This window comes from Myotis myotis, unplaced genomic scaffold (assembly GCF_014108235.1).
Source record: "Myotis myotis isolate mMyoMyo1 unplaced genomic scaffold, mMyoMyo1.p scaffold_m19_p_10, whole genome shotgun sequence".
NCBI lineage: Eukaryota > Metazoa > Chordata > Mammalia > Chiroptera > Vespertilionidae > Myotis > Myotis myotis.
The window spans coordinates 15,979,323-15,994,260 of record NW_023416314.1 but is presented as its reverse complement, the minus strand read 5'-3'; the positions used below and the strand labels follow the sequence as shown (position 1 = coordinate 15,994,260).

Here is a 14,938-nt window from a genome sequence, read left to right as displayed (position 1 = left end):
GCCCCTATCTGCTCTTCCCTGCCAGCCTGATCACTCCTAACCACTCTCCTCTGCCAGCCTGATCACCCCTAACCGCCTCTGCCTCGGCCCCCGCCACTGTGGCTTTGTCTGGAAGGATGTCCCGAAAAAGTCTGGTCTAATTAGCATATTACCCTTTTATTAGCATAGATGCTAGTCTGTGTTTTCTCATTTTGTAAAATAAATTGAGAATAATGTGCTGGCATATTTTAAGAGTTTTTTTGAGGGCATTGAGCATTTATAAAATACTAGAGGCCTGATGCATGAAATTTTGTGCAAGAGTAGACCTTCCTTCCCCTGGCTGCCGGCACTGGCTTCCCTCCGGCACCTGGGACTCGGGCTTCCCTCTTCCGGCCACAGGCAGTCATCCGGGACCTGTGATGGCTTCCCTCTGGCCCCAGTTTGGTCAGGAAGGACATCTGGAATGACGTCCGGTCTAATTAGCATATTACCCTTTTATTATTATAGATTCCATAACCTGTGAAGCAATATCTAAAAAGCTTAATATAATTGTGACAAGGGAATAAATCAAAATTTGCTATTTTTATACTTTAGATTAACTATGTGGTGGTAGCTAAGAAATTATAGTAGATTACAAGTCAGTTGTTGAAAATATTTATTTTGAATTCATTTAATAAATATTTTTTGAATTAGAATAAGGTGCTAAATTATCTCTATATATAAAAGCCTAAGTGACCCAATGACTGAATGAGCAATTGCTATGACACTCACTGACCACCAGGGGGAAGATTCTCAATGCAGGAGCTGCCCCCTGGTGGTCAGTGTGCTCCCACAGTGGGAGCACTGTTTAACTGACTGATGGGCGCCAGATGCAGACCTCATGGCTGGCCATCGCAGCCTGGAGACTGCAGTGGAATGGCAGTGAGACTACAGAGTGGTGGCAGCAGGCGCAGCGGGACCAGGATGAGCAGGAGCAGCAGGCAGGGGTGGGAGGTGGCGTTGGACTGCTGGTTTCGACCCGATCCCCACAGGCCACACCGAGAGACCCCATCGGTGCTTGAATCCGTGCACCGGGCTTCTAGTACTAAATAATAATTACTGTGGAATTTAAAAACTTTAATAGAAAAAGAAAATAGGATTGCTAGTGATAAATATATTTATAATTCACATATTTATTGTGCAATAAGGTACATTGCATTCTAAGATCTGCAAATGTACATGATTTTGATGTCTAGACTAGACACTATGGTCTCACAGGTGTAAACAGGACAGGCTGCTCGGCGGCTGCTGGAAAGAGCCACTAGCAAATTTAAGCTCAATTTAATGAGATTTATTGAATTTTTGTGCTCAGCGTTGTTTGTACAGTAAACCCCAATTATCTGTAGAGGGTGTCCTCTGGAGTATCTCAGGAAAAAAAGAAATAAAGAGCTACAGTTTCAATGAGCCCATTTGCTTGGACTGTAGAGGAGAGAGTGGGAGGAAGCAGGAGATGAAGTGGTACCTTTTGCTGCCACCCCTCCCCCCCGAAGATGCCAATAATCCTTTCTGCGGGTTCAACTTTGTCATTATCTGTTGATTCATTTCCTTAAGTGCAGGTATACTGTATAAGCTTCCTAGGGCTACCATAACAAAGTACCAAGACTTGGTAGCTTAAAACAACAGAAGTGTATTCTATCAGCGTTCTAGAGGCTAGAGGTCTAAAATCAAGGTGTTGGGGGCGGGGTCATGTTCTCTCCGAAGGCTCTAAGGACGAGCCTTCCTTGCCTCTTTCTAGCTTCTGGTGGATTCTGGCAGTTCCTGGCATGTACATGCATTGCTCCAATCTCACCTCTATCTTCACACGCCTTTTCCCCTGTGTATTTATGTCTCTCCTCTTCTCATAAGGACACCTAATCCAGTATAAACTCATCTTAAGTCATTACATTTGCAAAGGCTAATTCCAAATAAGGTACATTCATAGATACCTAGGGTTTGGACTTAAACATGTATTTTTTTCTGGGGGGGGGGGGTGGGGAGGACACAATTCTACCCACATGTAGCAACAATATTTATTTCCAAGAGTGGAAAATAGTACCACATTTTCAATAGAAGCAAGGGGTACTGTCTAGCCAAAACCCAGTGCTAAATTGCATGTAGCAGTACACTTAAGACATGTTTAAAGAGATTTAGGAATATATATGCATTTACAAGTCAGATAAGCAAGTAATGAAATAGTTGCTTATCTTCTGGGTGACAAAGAGGTCTTAACCCCTTTCTCTTGAGATGGGTTCACTAACCTAAGATGGAATATGAAGGAACTAAATCAGAATCTGCAAACAGCGGAATACATAAACATATTTTCACAGAAGACAAGTCCAAATAGAGTGATACAAAACAGCATTATTTAATATTGAGAAAAGTATAATAGGACACACCATGGATATACAAATTAGACTTCCCTTTCATGTGGATACAAACACATTTGATTTTGCTTCAACTCTATCTACAATTGAGCCATCGAATGCTTCTGTCAACCCTAGTGACTCTACGACTATTAAGATTAAATGCATAATATCTTGGTCCACTGAAGAAAAGGAAGAAATCTATAAAAAAAAAAAAAAAGATAGAGTTTTGAATTAGCCTGTGGGAGTAAGATTTCTGATGTCCTCAATTAAAAATACTCCACTCCTATCCCATAACATTCAAATGCAAATACGCCACTTAAAATATTGAAACAAATTAGTTTTTTTTTCTACTTACCATTCTCCTGGAAAACTGCATCAACTCTACTGTCTATTCCTTGAAAGGTACTTGCTATGCTTTTGGGATAACCTGGTTCCATGGATTGTCTTTCGTTATCATATCTGATGAGAAAAAAAGTCCTGTGTTTTAAGGCCAATACAGTATATAAGTATAATGGTTTTATTTAAATTGTATATGTCCTTTTTACTGGGACTAAGAATGAGTAACTTTTAAAATTGGTACCCATTTATAAAATATATGGGTATCATTATTATTAAAATAGGTTTTTGATTACTGGTGCAGTGTTATTTTTAAAAAGAAGAGCTATATTTTCTAAGGCATTTGGTTAACGGATACATAGTCTATCCCTCTCTCTCTGAATAAATGTAAATAATAAGTCTAACTTGGGCACCAGATTTTGTGGGCTGTCTGGCTAGCACTTGCTTAAGAATGTTAGACTTGAACTCATAAATGAGAGTTAACCTAACTTTTTGCAGCCCATCCTAGTGCTTTATTAAGATTTGCTCCTGATATAGAATCTTCAATACCATTGTGCAGGCATTTTAATTTTATAAAAAATAAAAATTTCACCCTAGCCGGTTGGCTTAGTGGATAGAACGTTGGCCTGGGGACTGAAGGGTCCTGGGTTTGATTCTGGTCAAGCGCACATGCCTGCGATGTTGGCTCAATCCTCAGTGGGGGGCATGCAGGAGGCAGTCGATCAATGATTCTCTCTCATCACTGATGTTCTATCTCTCTCTCCCTCTCCCTCCTTCTCTGAAATCAATAGTAAACAAAAATTTTTCAAAAGATATAGCAACATTAATCATCATGTGAAAAAGAATGGCTGCCAAAGAGTACTTATGTTTTTTAAGTTTTCAGATGCTTGATTATTAGTGGGTTGTAGACAGGGTCAATAAACATAGATTTCAATCTCTGGTTGAACGAATGGTTGACCTTACCTCCAGAACTGGTTATTCACAAAGAAGTATGTTTTTGTCCTGTAGGAAACGGCTGCATCAATTGCTTGAACATTGCTTGGGAACCCGTAATTGGATATATCCTTGGGATAACCTTGCTGAATGTCATAGCCATTTAGAGCCCAGTACTGGTTGCCTGCAAATGATTCAGTTTATATGTGAGATAAAATGCTTCCTTTCCTACAAAATAATGTGTACCACTTGTTATTCATTGCATACATTTATCATAGAAATGAAAATGGGACAAAGAGTCTTTAAAAAATAAAGATGATAAAGTGAAGTTCATTGGGCTATAATAGCCTCAGTGGTACTCCAGCTTCTATTTAAAAATTCCAACTTCCCACCCGGCCAGTGTGGCTCAGTGGTTGAGCATCAAAATATGAACCAGGAGGTCATGGTTTGATTTCCAGTCAGGGCACATGCTCTAGGTCAGTGATGGCGAACCTATGACACGAGTGTCAGAGGTGACACACGAACTCATTTTTTTGGTTGATTTTTCTTTGTTAAACAACATTTAAATATATAAAATAAATATCAAAAATATGTCTTTGTCTTACTATGGTTGCAAATATCAAAAATTTTCTATATGTGACACAGCACCAGAGTTAAGTTGGGGTTTTTCAAAATGCTGACACGCCGAGCTCAGAAGGTTCGCCATCACAGGTCTAGGTTGTGGGCTCAATCCCCAGTAGGGGGCATGTAGGAGGAAAAAAAATAAAAATTTCCAACTTCTCAGCTTGACATCTCACAATTGGATGTCTTATTTTACATGACTTCTATCCAGAAACTAAATTACCGCCTTGGGGAAACTTGAGGGTGGAGAAATACTAAAGTTTTTCTCACTTTGGAGATGAGAAAACTGAGGCTGGAAGGGGCTACAACCTGCTCAAGTTTACGCAGCAGTTAGTGGCAGAGATGGGACCAACCCAGGTCTCTAGATGAAGCCTGGCCAGCATAACACTCTCACTGGCTCACCTCCCCTGAACCTGGGAGGGGCCACAAAAAAATCCTTTTCCCTTCCCTTCAGGCAGAACTAAAATGAAATGAAACCCACGGCAGTTACCTTTAAATAGGAAAACTAGGTCCCTGTCAGAATCCTCATAAGCAGCCTGTATACCAGTTGGCAGGGATGGCCAGAATAGGGAAATAAAATTGAGTTCAACTCTTCGTAGCTGAGGGTGCCTTCTCCAGAAGTACCTGATGGAGCACAAGGGAGAGAACACACACTATAGCCTACGTAGGACGCTTCTGGAGTCGTGGGCTAGTATGGGTCCTCATAAGATTGCTGGGAGGATACGACCGTATAAGAAAAGCAAAGTTCCTAGCACAGGGACCGATATTGTTCATCCGGTATGTACTTTACAGTTCCAGAGGAGGTCATCAGTGTGACCTTATTTGATGACATGTTTGCACTGTCCTCTCCTCACTCATTGACAAGTCTTATTTTAGTGTCTTTCATTATTGTTCCTACAGAAATGATGAGAATATTTAGAGTACTCCAGCAAAAGCAATACAAGTACACTTAGCCTGTGATTACATAAGCACAAAATAGACAATGGGGAAATAGAAAAATTCAATCTTTTGGATATTCACCCTATAGCTTAAGTCATAATTTCCATTTACTTGATTGAATTTGGGTGAATTGAATAATGTGTTGGTGTTGTGTAAACCTAGCTATAGGGTTCCCAAGTAGCTAGAGCCCATGTCTATTTACATCACCACAAACACCTGAATGTTCATACATATTTTAGTTTTCTTTTCCTGGATGTTTTCGGTTGTCCAGAAACCACTAGAAATCCCAATGAGGCACATATGTGTAGAATTGAAAGGAAAGCTGAATAATATGTAACATATGACTTAATTAAAACATAGCTTTAAGTTATGCCAGTAAAGTAAGCCAAAGGAAGGAACAGTTCAATCTTATACTTGTCTTTAAAGAACAGTATTTCTCCACGGAGTGTGGTGATAGCATCAAATGTCAGGCGGGGGTCACAGGCAATGGGTGTGCTTGGTCCTGTTGGCTGGATAGGGTTGTCTGAAGGTCCTAAAAAAGAAAAGGCTTTTTGTAAGTGCAAGCCCAGTGTGATTTTTTTTTTGTATTTCAGCACTTTTCAGGATGATGAAGCATCTTCACATGAAGAGGAACACTGCCTGACTACCACACAAGGCATCAATGTAACTGTACATTTGTCCCTCTTAAAATTTTTTAAAAAATAAGAGTCATGGTAATTTTCAGAGACAGTTCCAGGTTAAATTTTGCAGTTAATAAATTTGAATTTTATGCTCCACTTAAAATCCTAATCACACCCTTCTCCTCCTTTTTGCCCCCTCTTTCTGAATTTTTTGGGTCACTTAGTATCCAATTCCCACTCCTCCAAAATCCACCTTCAGAAAGGAACGGATACCAGACTTTTACCCCACAGCATAGATCTAAGTCAAATTTTAGCAATATGATTTTCTATAACTATTTGCACTTAAAAGTGTTTTTTCATTGTTGATTGAGAGAGTTAAGAGAACTTAAAACTTTGGTGAGCAAAGGAAGCAGGTGTTTTCAGGGGAAAAGAAGTTGGGGAGGGAAGGCAGTTAGAGTAGGTCTCATCATTCCTAAAACTTCTACTGTGATGATAAACATTCCCTAGTTGTGGTGCCCTGGCAGGCTTGGTTTTGTAATTCTATCCCACCAGAGAGAACCGAATGCTCCCCCCAGTTTCATTCCACTTCACTCTCTCCATTCCATTTCCTTCAACACATTTTAGTCACAGCCACTAGGGGGCAGGAGGTCAAGAGAGAGGAGAGTTGCAATGGTCTTACCCAGATAGTACTTCTATAACAGGGCCAAAGGCTTCTATTTACCTCCCCGAAGTTTCAGTCATCCTATCTAATAAAGAGGGAACATGCTAATTGACCATCATGCCCTCACAAAGATGGCGGCACCCACAGCCAATAAGGAGGGTATATGCTAATTGACTGTCACGGCCTGAAAGATGGCAGCACCCACAGCCACAAAATGGCAGCACCCAGTCCCCTCAGCCCCCCAGCCGCCCAGGGCCAGCTCGAGGTGCAGGCAAGCCTCAGATGGCAGCTACCCAGCCTCCCAGGGCCACCCGAGGCTCAGGTAACCAGGGCCAGCTGAGGCTTGCACTGCTGGAAATGGCAGCAGCAGAGGTGTGATGGGGGCATCACCTTCCCCTGAGGGCTCCCAGACTGTGAGAGTGGCAGGCCGGGCTGAGGGACACCTCATTCAGTGCATGAATTTTCATGCACCGGGTCTCTAGTGACTTTAAAAAATGTTTCTCTCCATTTCCCATTCACATTGTCCTCCCTCCCCCACAAACAATAATCTTAAGATTATTGTTTATATCTTCTTGTCAGCATGTTAAAATACCTTTCTTTGTCTATGTGCATATTTAATGGCATGCATCCAGCACATTTCACCTGTGCATTCTCCTCCTAATAGACTCCCAAGTGCTCTCCAAGTTCTACCACCATGAACAGGGACTGCAATGAACGTCCTTGAATGCCCAGGTCTTACTACGTTCTGCAATGTTCTTCAGATGACCTTACCATAGATGGCCTGAATGCCATTGATGTCATCTTGAGGGAGCAAGTAGGTCCTGGTTTCGCTGAAGGCGTAGTTGGGATACATCAGGGCACCAGGGTCAGAAGAGTGAGAGAGCCCCAAGGAATGGCCAAATTCGTGGGCAGCAACAAGAAACAAGTTGTAATCTGAAATGCAAGCATATGTGGTGAGTGGCTCGGTATACCCGAGGGTGGTGGAAAGATGATCTCAAGGAATGCAGCTACTGAGCCGAAACTGTCTGGAGAAATAGCCTTTCATGCCTGTCACTTTCTTTTTCTCTCCAGGGAATTGAAGATTAGAAGGAATCAGGATTCAGATTAGGTGACTGTGAGCTTCACATCAAATTTTATAATAAAATAAACCTGCCTTTATTGTGATTCCCATGTTTCATGGATGTGGCCCTGAGGCTTAGGTGCAGAGCCCTCACAGGTCTCATGACCCTCAGAAACCCTCTCCTCCTGTGCACCCCTGTCAGTCTCCCAGGCCCTCAGGCCCATTAGCAGGGTCTCAGGAAAGAGGCAGTTAGCTAGAAGCCTGCCAGGCAGCGGAGTAGCCTCAGGCACTGAGCTGACTCACTGCTCAACCAGAGCCCAGCACCAGCTCTTCCCTGTTCCAAGTTCTCCAAACAGCTTCCAGAATCCTCCACCAGAAAGAGACAAACCCTGCCTCTTATTGCTCCATTCCTTCAACTTTTAACTTCACAAGCACAGAGCCATTCCCAACTAGAAACTTAAAAATTCCAAGGCTCATACTTTTTTAATCAAATAAAGCCCAAGCTCATTCGCCAAGTCCAAAACCTCTCCCCGTGGCTCCAGCAGACATCTGGGGGTTTGGCTTCCGATGTGAACCCCTCCCTCCAGCCAGTCCAAGTGCCATCTCACGGCACACTGTACATTTTCTCACATGCCTACATTGTAAATCAGAGCTGGGAGCACTCCCTTTATGCTAGGAAGTGTAGTACTATTTCATCCTCTCAGCATTTTTGTCAAGTATGGTTAAAAATATTTTTACAGTAAGGAACTGACTCACACAGATTTTGAATATCTTCTTGTTAGGCTTGTAACCAATAAGTGGTAGAGCTGGGGTTAAAGCCAGGTATGATGGCAAGACTTGTGCTCTTACCACAACGTTCAGCTTCCTATTGATAAGCAGCCTCATTCTCCCCATGCCCCAAGACTTGCTTTCTTGATCACTATATCTTTTTTCCATTTACGAGTGCCTTACAAAGAGCACCTTTGAGTGACAGAGGCTCGGGGGGATTTATCACCGCGCCCAGTCTGGAAGGGGAAATGCATGAAAAAAGACGAATGCGTAGAGTAATGACAGCAGGTGGAGGAGATAGAAAGGCTGTCAGTAGTTGTTCTCAGGAGGAGGCCTCACTTCCCGACGAAAGATAAAACTGGGTGGCATTGGACACAGCCTGGGAAGAGGGAGATGTTGAAAGGCAGGGCTTGGGGTGCGGGGAAAGGCATGTTAGGAAGAGGAAGCAACAGGAGCTAGTACAGGGAAGTTGGAAAGTACATGGTGTGATTTAGGAACAGCCAACGCACAATGTGGCCGCTGCACGTGAACTATGAGAAGCCAAGAAAGATGAGGCTGGAAAGTCGCCAAGAGCCTTCAATGCCAAGCGAAGTATTTGGATGTTATTTGGTCCATATGACGTAAGCACTGAAAGTGTTAAGCAAGAGACTCATGAGATCCCAGGTAGACTTTTCAAAGGCAAACCTTGCTGCAGCGTTGGGAAAAGTCAGAGGGAGCAGAGATTGGGGGTGAACAGTCCAGGTGGGAACCTGGATCATTTAATTCCAGCGAGCGGTAATGACCATCTGACCTAGCAGGTTGGCCAATAGGAATGCATAGTGGTTGAGACTGTAATTTATCTGTGGGTACACACGGCTCCTAACACAGGGACTCAAGTAGAATAACACTCACAGCCTACATGGGGAGGAAATGGTGGGAGGAACAGGCCCGAGCGAAGGTAAAAGGCTCCCTTTCTATTGTTTTCTCAAGTGCTCTGTGACATATTGTTTGTCACCTCAGGGCCTTGTGAAGTGTCATATGGACCACATGTACCTGTCCTTCTCCTCAAGAGTCCCAACTCTTTTTATTCTGAGCCTTCTCCTGAACAGGGCGTCTGCTATGTAGAAACATACCATTGAAAAGGAGGTCGGTGAGCCCTAACCGGTTTGGCTCAGTGGATAGAGCGTCGGCCTGCGGACTCAAGGGTCCCAGGTTCGATTCCGGTCAAGGGCATATACCTTGGTTGCGGGCACATACCCAGTAGGGAGTGTGCAGGAGGCAGCTGATCGATGTTTCTCTCTCATCGATGTTTCTAACTCTCAATCCGTCTCCCTTCTTCTCTGTAAAAAATCAATAAAATATATATATTTTTAAAAAAGAAAAAAGAAAAGGATGTCGGGGAAGAACCTGTAACTAGATGAAAAAGAAGATGGCTGCTCTTCACTAAATAGGACAGTTTTCTAAATGAACCCAAATATTTCTGGGTTTCCAAAAATAGGACCTTTTACAAACATCGTTAAACTTCAGAAAACTAAGAGAAAGATACACCCTAGAGCAGCGGTCAGCTAACTTGTTTGGTAAAGGCCCAGGTAATGAGTGTTTTAGGCTTTGTGAGCCATGCGGCCTCTGTGGCAGCCACTCAGCTCTGCCCTGGCAGCAGGAAAGCAGCCACAGATGACACGTGGGCAAACAAGTGTGGCCCTGTCCCGTCAACACGGAGTTTCCACGAACAGGGCCTATGATCTGTAGCTTTCTGATTTCTGCCCTAAGAAATGATCCATAATTAGAGTCAGGATTTTTTTAAAACCTAAATTGACTTAGTATCTTGAGATAGCAAAATTTTTAAATGGTCAGTTTGTGTGAGTTTGAAGTGTTATAATAACTTGGATATGTGTGTGTGTGTGCGTGTGGTGTGTGATGTGTATTGTGAAGGGAAAATGTTTATTCAGAAGCCACATGTTGACCTGACCTTGGTTAACATACTTTCAGAGGTTTTGGTCCATGTTTCTTCTGCATCAAAATGAGCATCTCCTCCAATACCTTGGCCTGGCTGGAAGGCATGGGCAAGGATTCCATTGGGCCCATCAAACGGAGAGTTGTCACCATGAGCTGAAATAAAATAATTTGTGTTAGGACCTTGCCAAGTCTCACTTCAGCCAGAGAAAGCAAAATTGAGCGTGACTGCTTCGAGCCCACCTCTTTGGACAAAGGCAATGTTGATGTCTGCTTCTCCCTGTGAGGCCTTGGTGAAGCTCAGGGGTGATACGTCACTCCAGACTTTAAAGGCTTTCTTAATAGCTGCTTCCACATCCTCCTCTGACAATTGTGGGGTGTAGTTAATAATCCTTCAAAATGAGAAGATGTGTGAGGGCTCATCGTTTAGAACTCCAATAGCTTGAGTTTCTTCATTTTAGAGTGAATTACGTACATGAGGGGCTACCACTGGAGACGGTGTAAGGAGGGTGGAGTGCAGGACTCAGGGTTGAAGACAGATATGGGTTCTGCACATGTGATTACATGTTTTTAAATTTAGCTTCTTTATTTATAAAATGAGGATAATAAAATAGTACCCATGTCATAGAGTTGTTGTGGGAGACTAAATACATGTAAAGAATTTAGTTCAGTTTTTGGAAAATAGTAGCATTGAACAAATATTGAGTATTATTATTATTATTATTATTATTATTATTAGATGAATGGAAGGCGGGGCCAGTTTCTCTCCAGCAATGATTAAGCCTTTTTTTTTTTTTTTTAAATCCTAAAGTGAGTTCTTAGACATTGACATTGACATAGTCCTCTTTAGATTATTAGAAGGAAGTAACAAATGACAGGCTTGGGAATGAAGAGATCTTTACCCTTTCATACTCATTCATTAGCATCTAAAACTCTACAAGGGGAGCGATATTTAGTTGCTTGTCTCTGGTGTATCTCAAGTCCTAGAACAGCGCCTGCCACATTATGCATGCTCAATAACAACAGGATGCGTGAGTACGTTTTGAAGCCCCTGGAATAGCACCTGTAGGTCAGGTTAGTGTGTTTCCACCTGGGGTATCCTGGGGTCAACATAAATTCACCAGTGTCGGGCACTCCACAGCGAGGCTTTTCCATCATCTCCAGAGTTTCCGCATCGGGCTTCCCCGTCACGGGCAACCCGAAGAATTGCTGCATTTCCTTAAGCTTTTCAACAATCACACTGGCACTGTTCTTCCTTTCAGACTGATAGATGTCCTTGGGTAACTGGTAGAACTTCTCCAGGTAATTCTGGACAAAGACAAACCTGTGAGGGAACTTGCTCTGAAATTACCTTCACTCCTCTGGGCATTTTGCATTCCTTTTAAGTTACCACAACTTGAAACAGTCTAATATCCTGACAGCCACAGAAACAGAAAACACAAATTTGTAGGTTGACTTTGAAAGAACAATGCCTATTTGAAAGAACAGCCCCCCACCCAGTCAGCACTCCAATTAATGTTTATACAAAAAAAAGATATTTCATAAGGGATGAAGTACAAGACCCATGCAAAATGCTAGACCACACCTAGACTGCCTTATTTTTATATAAAAAAATAGCATTAGCATTTATTCACTTCTTGAGATATTAGCTGCATCAATGCAAATTCTCTCTTTTAATCCTCTTTTCACTGTTATAGTGGGGGTTTACTCCTCCTCACTGAGAAGTGGAGGTGTATTAAAATAAATTAAATAAAATAAAAATATAAAACCACTCTGAAAAAAGAAAGAAATGCAGGTGCAGAGAAGGAAGGAACTGGCCAAGATGACAGTTCAGGTCCCAAATCATCATATTGCTTCTCAAGTGGGAATTCACAATTGCATAAAAGAACATATGTGCATACCCCATGGACACAGACAATATTTTGATAAAGGCCAAGAAAGGTGGAGGTGGAGGAGGGCGGAAGTGGACAAAGGGGGTGGGGGCGGGGTATTTCCTGCAATAATGTCAATACTAAAAATTTTTTAAGAAAAAAAAAATGGCCCTAGCTGGTTTTACTCAGTGGATAGAGCATTGGCCTGTGGACTGAGGGGTTCTGGGTTCAATTCTGGTCAAGGGCACATACCTCGGTTGCAGGCTCTTCCCCGGCCTGGGCCCTGCTTGAGGCTCGTGCAGGAGGCAACACATCGATGTGTTTTTCTCACATTGATATCTCTCTCTGTCTTTCCCTCTCCCTTCCACTCTCTCTAAAAATGATTGGAAAAACATCCTTGGGTGAGAATTAAAAAAAAGAAAAAAAGAGAATGAATTAATCAATCAGTCAATAAACAAAAGTTGAATAAATAAAAAAAGAAATTTAAATAAATTTTTGGGCAACATTAGCCTCACTGATATTAGTTTTATGTGGCCCAGTAACTCTTTTAAAGGGGCCAACACTCATTAGGAGGGAAAGGCTCTGGGGGGTGTGCAGGCAATCTTAAAATTTCTTAAAGCAGCCTTTGAATTCCGGGCACTTTGTAAGTGACAGAGGACAGGGCACTTTGGGGCTCTCACAAGCTATGGGATCATATTGGTTTTGGTTCCAATCTTATTTCTGCCACAAATTAACTGTGAGTTCTTGGACATATCACTTAACTGATTTAAGAGTCACTTTGGTTTCTTAAAGAGGAAATTAATAATAATAATACCTCTTTCACAGGGTTGTCATAAGGATGAAATTAGATAATATATCAGAATAAATACTGAATAAACTAGCTATTAGCCAGGGTTACTATTACCATTATAAGAGATACGTTTAAAACATAAAAGATAAAAAGAAAAAGAAATAAGCACAACACTTTTCTAAAACTAGAATGCTAAGAAAATCACGTATGACAAGTTTGGGACAGCTTTCTCTTGTGCGTCTTAAAAATGTGGCCTAATGTTCATACTGGGAAACAACAGAAAAAGGCTATTGGTGCTGCTTTTACAATGCTTCCAAGAGTGTGTACAAAGCCCCATGATCTGGTGTAGGGAAATCTGCTTACACTATTTTATGCTTAAACTGATTTTTTTTCCCTTATAATTTCCCATCCTCCTGCTCTCTTGTGCACCTGGGATTTGGGGCTGCAAAGACAGTCACATGGAAGGAGCCAGGCGTGGAATAACTGGGTTGCAGATGAACTGGGAGGGAAAATCTTAGGTAAGTCGAAGAGAAAACCGCTCAGTTGAGTAAGTAAAACCATTCCTTCCCAAAGGGTTCCCCAGATGGAGGCAGCTCAGCAGCAGTGTTTGGCCAGGATTTGAAGAGCCTGGCTTTCAGAGGATTCAGCTTGGAACCCCCAAACCACTGAAAGGAGATGTTTAAGCTCAAGCAGATTATCCACATAATTTCTTTCAGGCTGTTTTAATTAAAAGGAGAAAACAACCCATACAATTTCCTACTTACCAGCAAATCAACCACCCACCTGATCGTTAATTTACCTGAACAACTTCTATATATTTTTCTCCTTTGGGTTGAGAAGATACTGGAAAGGCCTTGAAAAGCTGTGTGTGGAATAAGAGCAGAAGTGGGAGCACCTTCAGACTGGACATGGCCTTCCCTCCAAACGCCACCTCCCCTGGCCTTCCGCTCTGCCGCTCTGGGTAGGGTCCTTCCCCGGGGGGTGCCCAGACGTTCACAGAATCACGTATGTGTCCCTCGCTGCTCTCTTGGTCCCTTATAAAGCTGTGTCTTAAACAATTGCCACAACGGGAATGTGAAGAAACACAGGTTAATTACACTCTGACAATTTTGCAATGTTAAAATGTGATTTAATATCCTGCCAATGAAGGAGTCTTTCAACAGAAAAACAGTGCAATTTACTACACTTTGATTTTGGGGTTTTTAGTTAGATATTAACTTTTGCAAAATCGTCTGGTCAAGGAAAAAGAATAGAGATTAATTGTGAAGTTATGAACAGCAGTCATCTACGGCTGGCACGTATACCAGGGAATATTGTTTGTTAGTGGTAGGTAACTTGGGACCAGGAAGCCCAATTTGAGAGCCTCTGCACTCACCGCCCCTGCTGTTTGTGAGGGGTGTGTTGGGAGTGTTGTCACAAAGCAGGATTTCTATGGGGGTCTCAGAGCAGCTCTGAAGGTCGTGGTTCTGGCATCAATGTATTAGAAAATCCCTCGCCCTAACGGGTTTGGCTCAGTGGATACAGTGTCGACCTGCAGACTGAAGGGTCCCAGGTTCGATTCTGATCAAGGGCATGTACCCAGTAGGGGGTGTGCAGGAGGCAGCTGATCGATGTTCCTCTCTCATCGATGTTTCTAACTCTCTATCCCTTTCCCTTCCTCTCTGTAAAAAATCAATAAAATATATTATAAAAAAAAAAGAAAAGAAAGAAAATCCCCAACCTGGAAGCCGGATTTTCCACAGGAAAGACAAGGAAAGCAATACTGAGGATGACAATAATCGACATTGATTGGATATTTATTATGTCCCAGACATATGTGCTGTACCTATATCACCCCAGGTCACCCTCACACAGCCTTGGGAGGTAGGTGCTATTATAATCTGTATTTTGCACAGGAACTCAAATCTGGAGAAGTGAGGTGACTTGTATAAGAGTCACACACGATGATTGTAGGGGAGCCAGGATTCAATCCAGGTGGAATGTTTAGGGAGACGGAGCCTGCGCTGGTATATCTCTACTGGGGGCTCGGCTGGCCCCTAATGAG

General features: G+C 42.4%; 1 protein-coding gene across 1 annotated transcript; it reads right to left on the bottom strand.

The window, feature by feature from the left end:
• Nucleotides 1-2,338: 2,338 nt before the first annotated feature.
• Nucleotides 2,339-13,987, bottom strand: MMP8 (matrix metallopeptidase 8). Its single transcript, XM_036324577.1, has 10 exons — nt 13,694-13,987; nt 11,297-11,541; nt 10,477-10,625; nt 10,264-10,389; nt 7,245-7,406; nt 5,607-5,724; nt 4,744-4,877; nt 3,663-3,816; nt 2,719-2,822; nt 2,339-2,561 (listed from the first exon to the last, which is right to left on the bottom strand). The coding sequence occupies exons 1-10, from the start codon at nt 13,802-13,804 to the stop codon at nt 2,458-2,460; spliced, it is 1,407 nt and encodes a 468-aa protein (XP_036180470.1). The 5' UTR covers nt 13,805-13,987; the 3' UTR covers nt 2,339-2,457.
• Between the last annotated feature and the right edge of the window lie 951 nt (nt 13,988-14,938).

Excerpts from the sequence above, each read along its gene's own strand:
- MMP8 (XM_036324577.1), bottom strand. The coding sequence starts at position 13,804 with ATGTCCAGTCTGAAGGTGCTCCCACTTCTGCTCTTATTCCACACACAG. Across the intron at positions 10,626-11,296 it reads CACACTAACCTGACCTACAG|GATTATTAACTACACCCCAC; the intron begins GTGCTATTCCAG and ends CTCATTTTGAAG. Across the intron at positions 4,878-5,606 it reads ATACTGTTCTTTAAAGACAA|GTACTTCTGGAGAAGGCACC; the intron begins GTATAAGATTGA and ends GTGCTCCATCAG.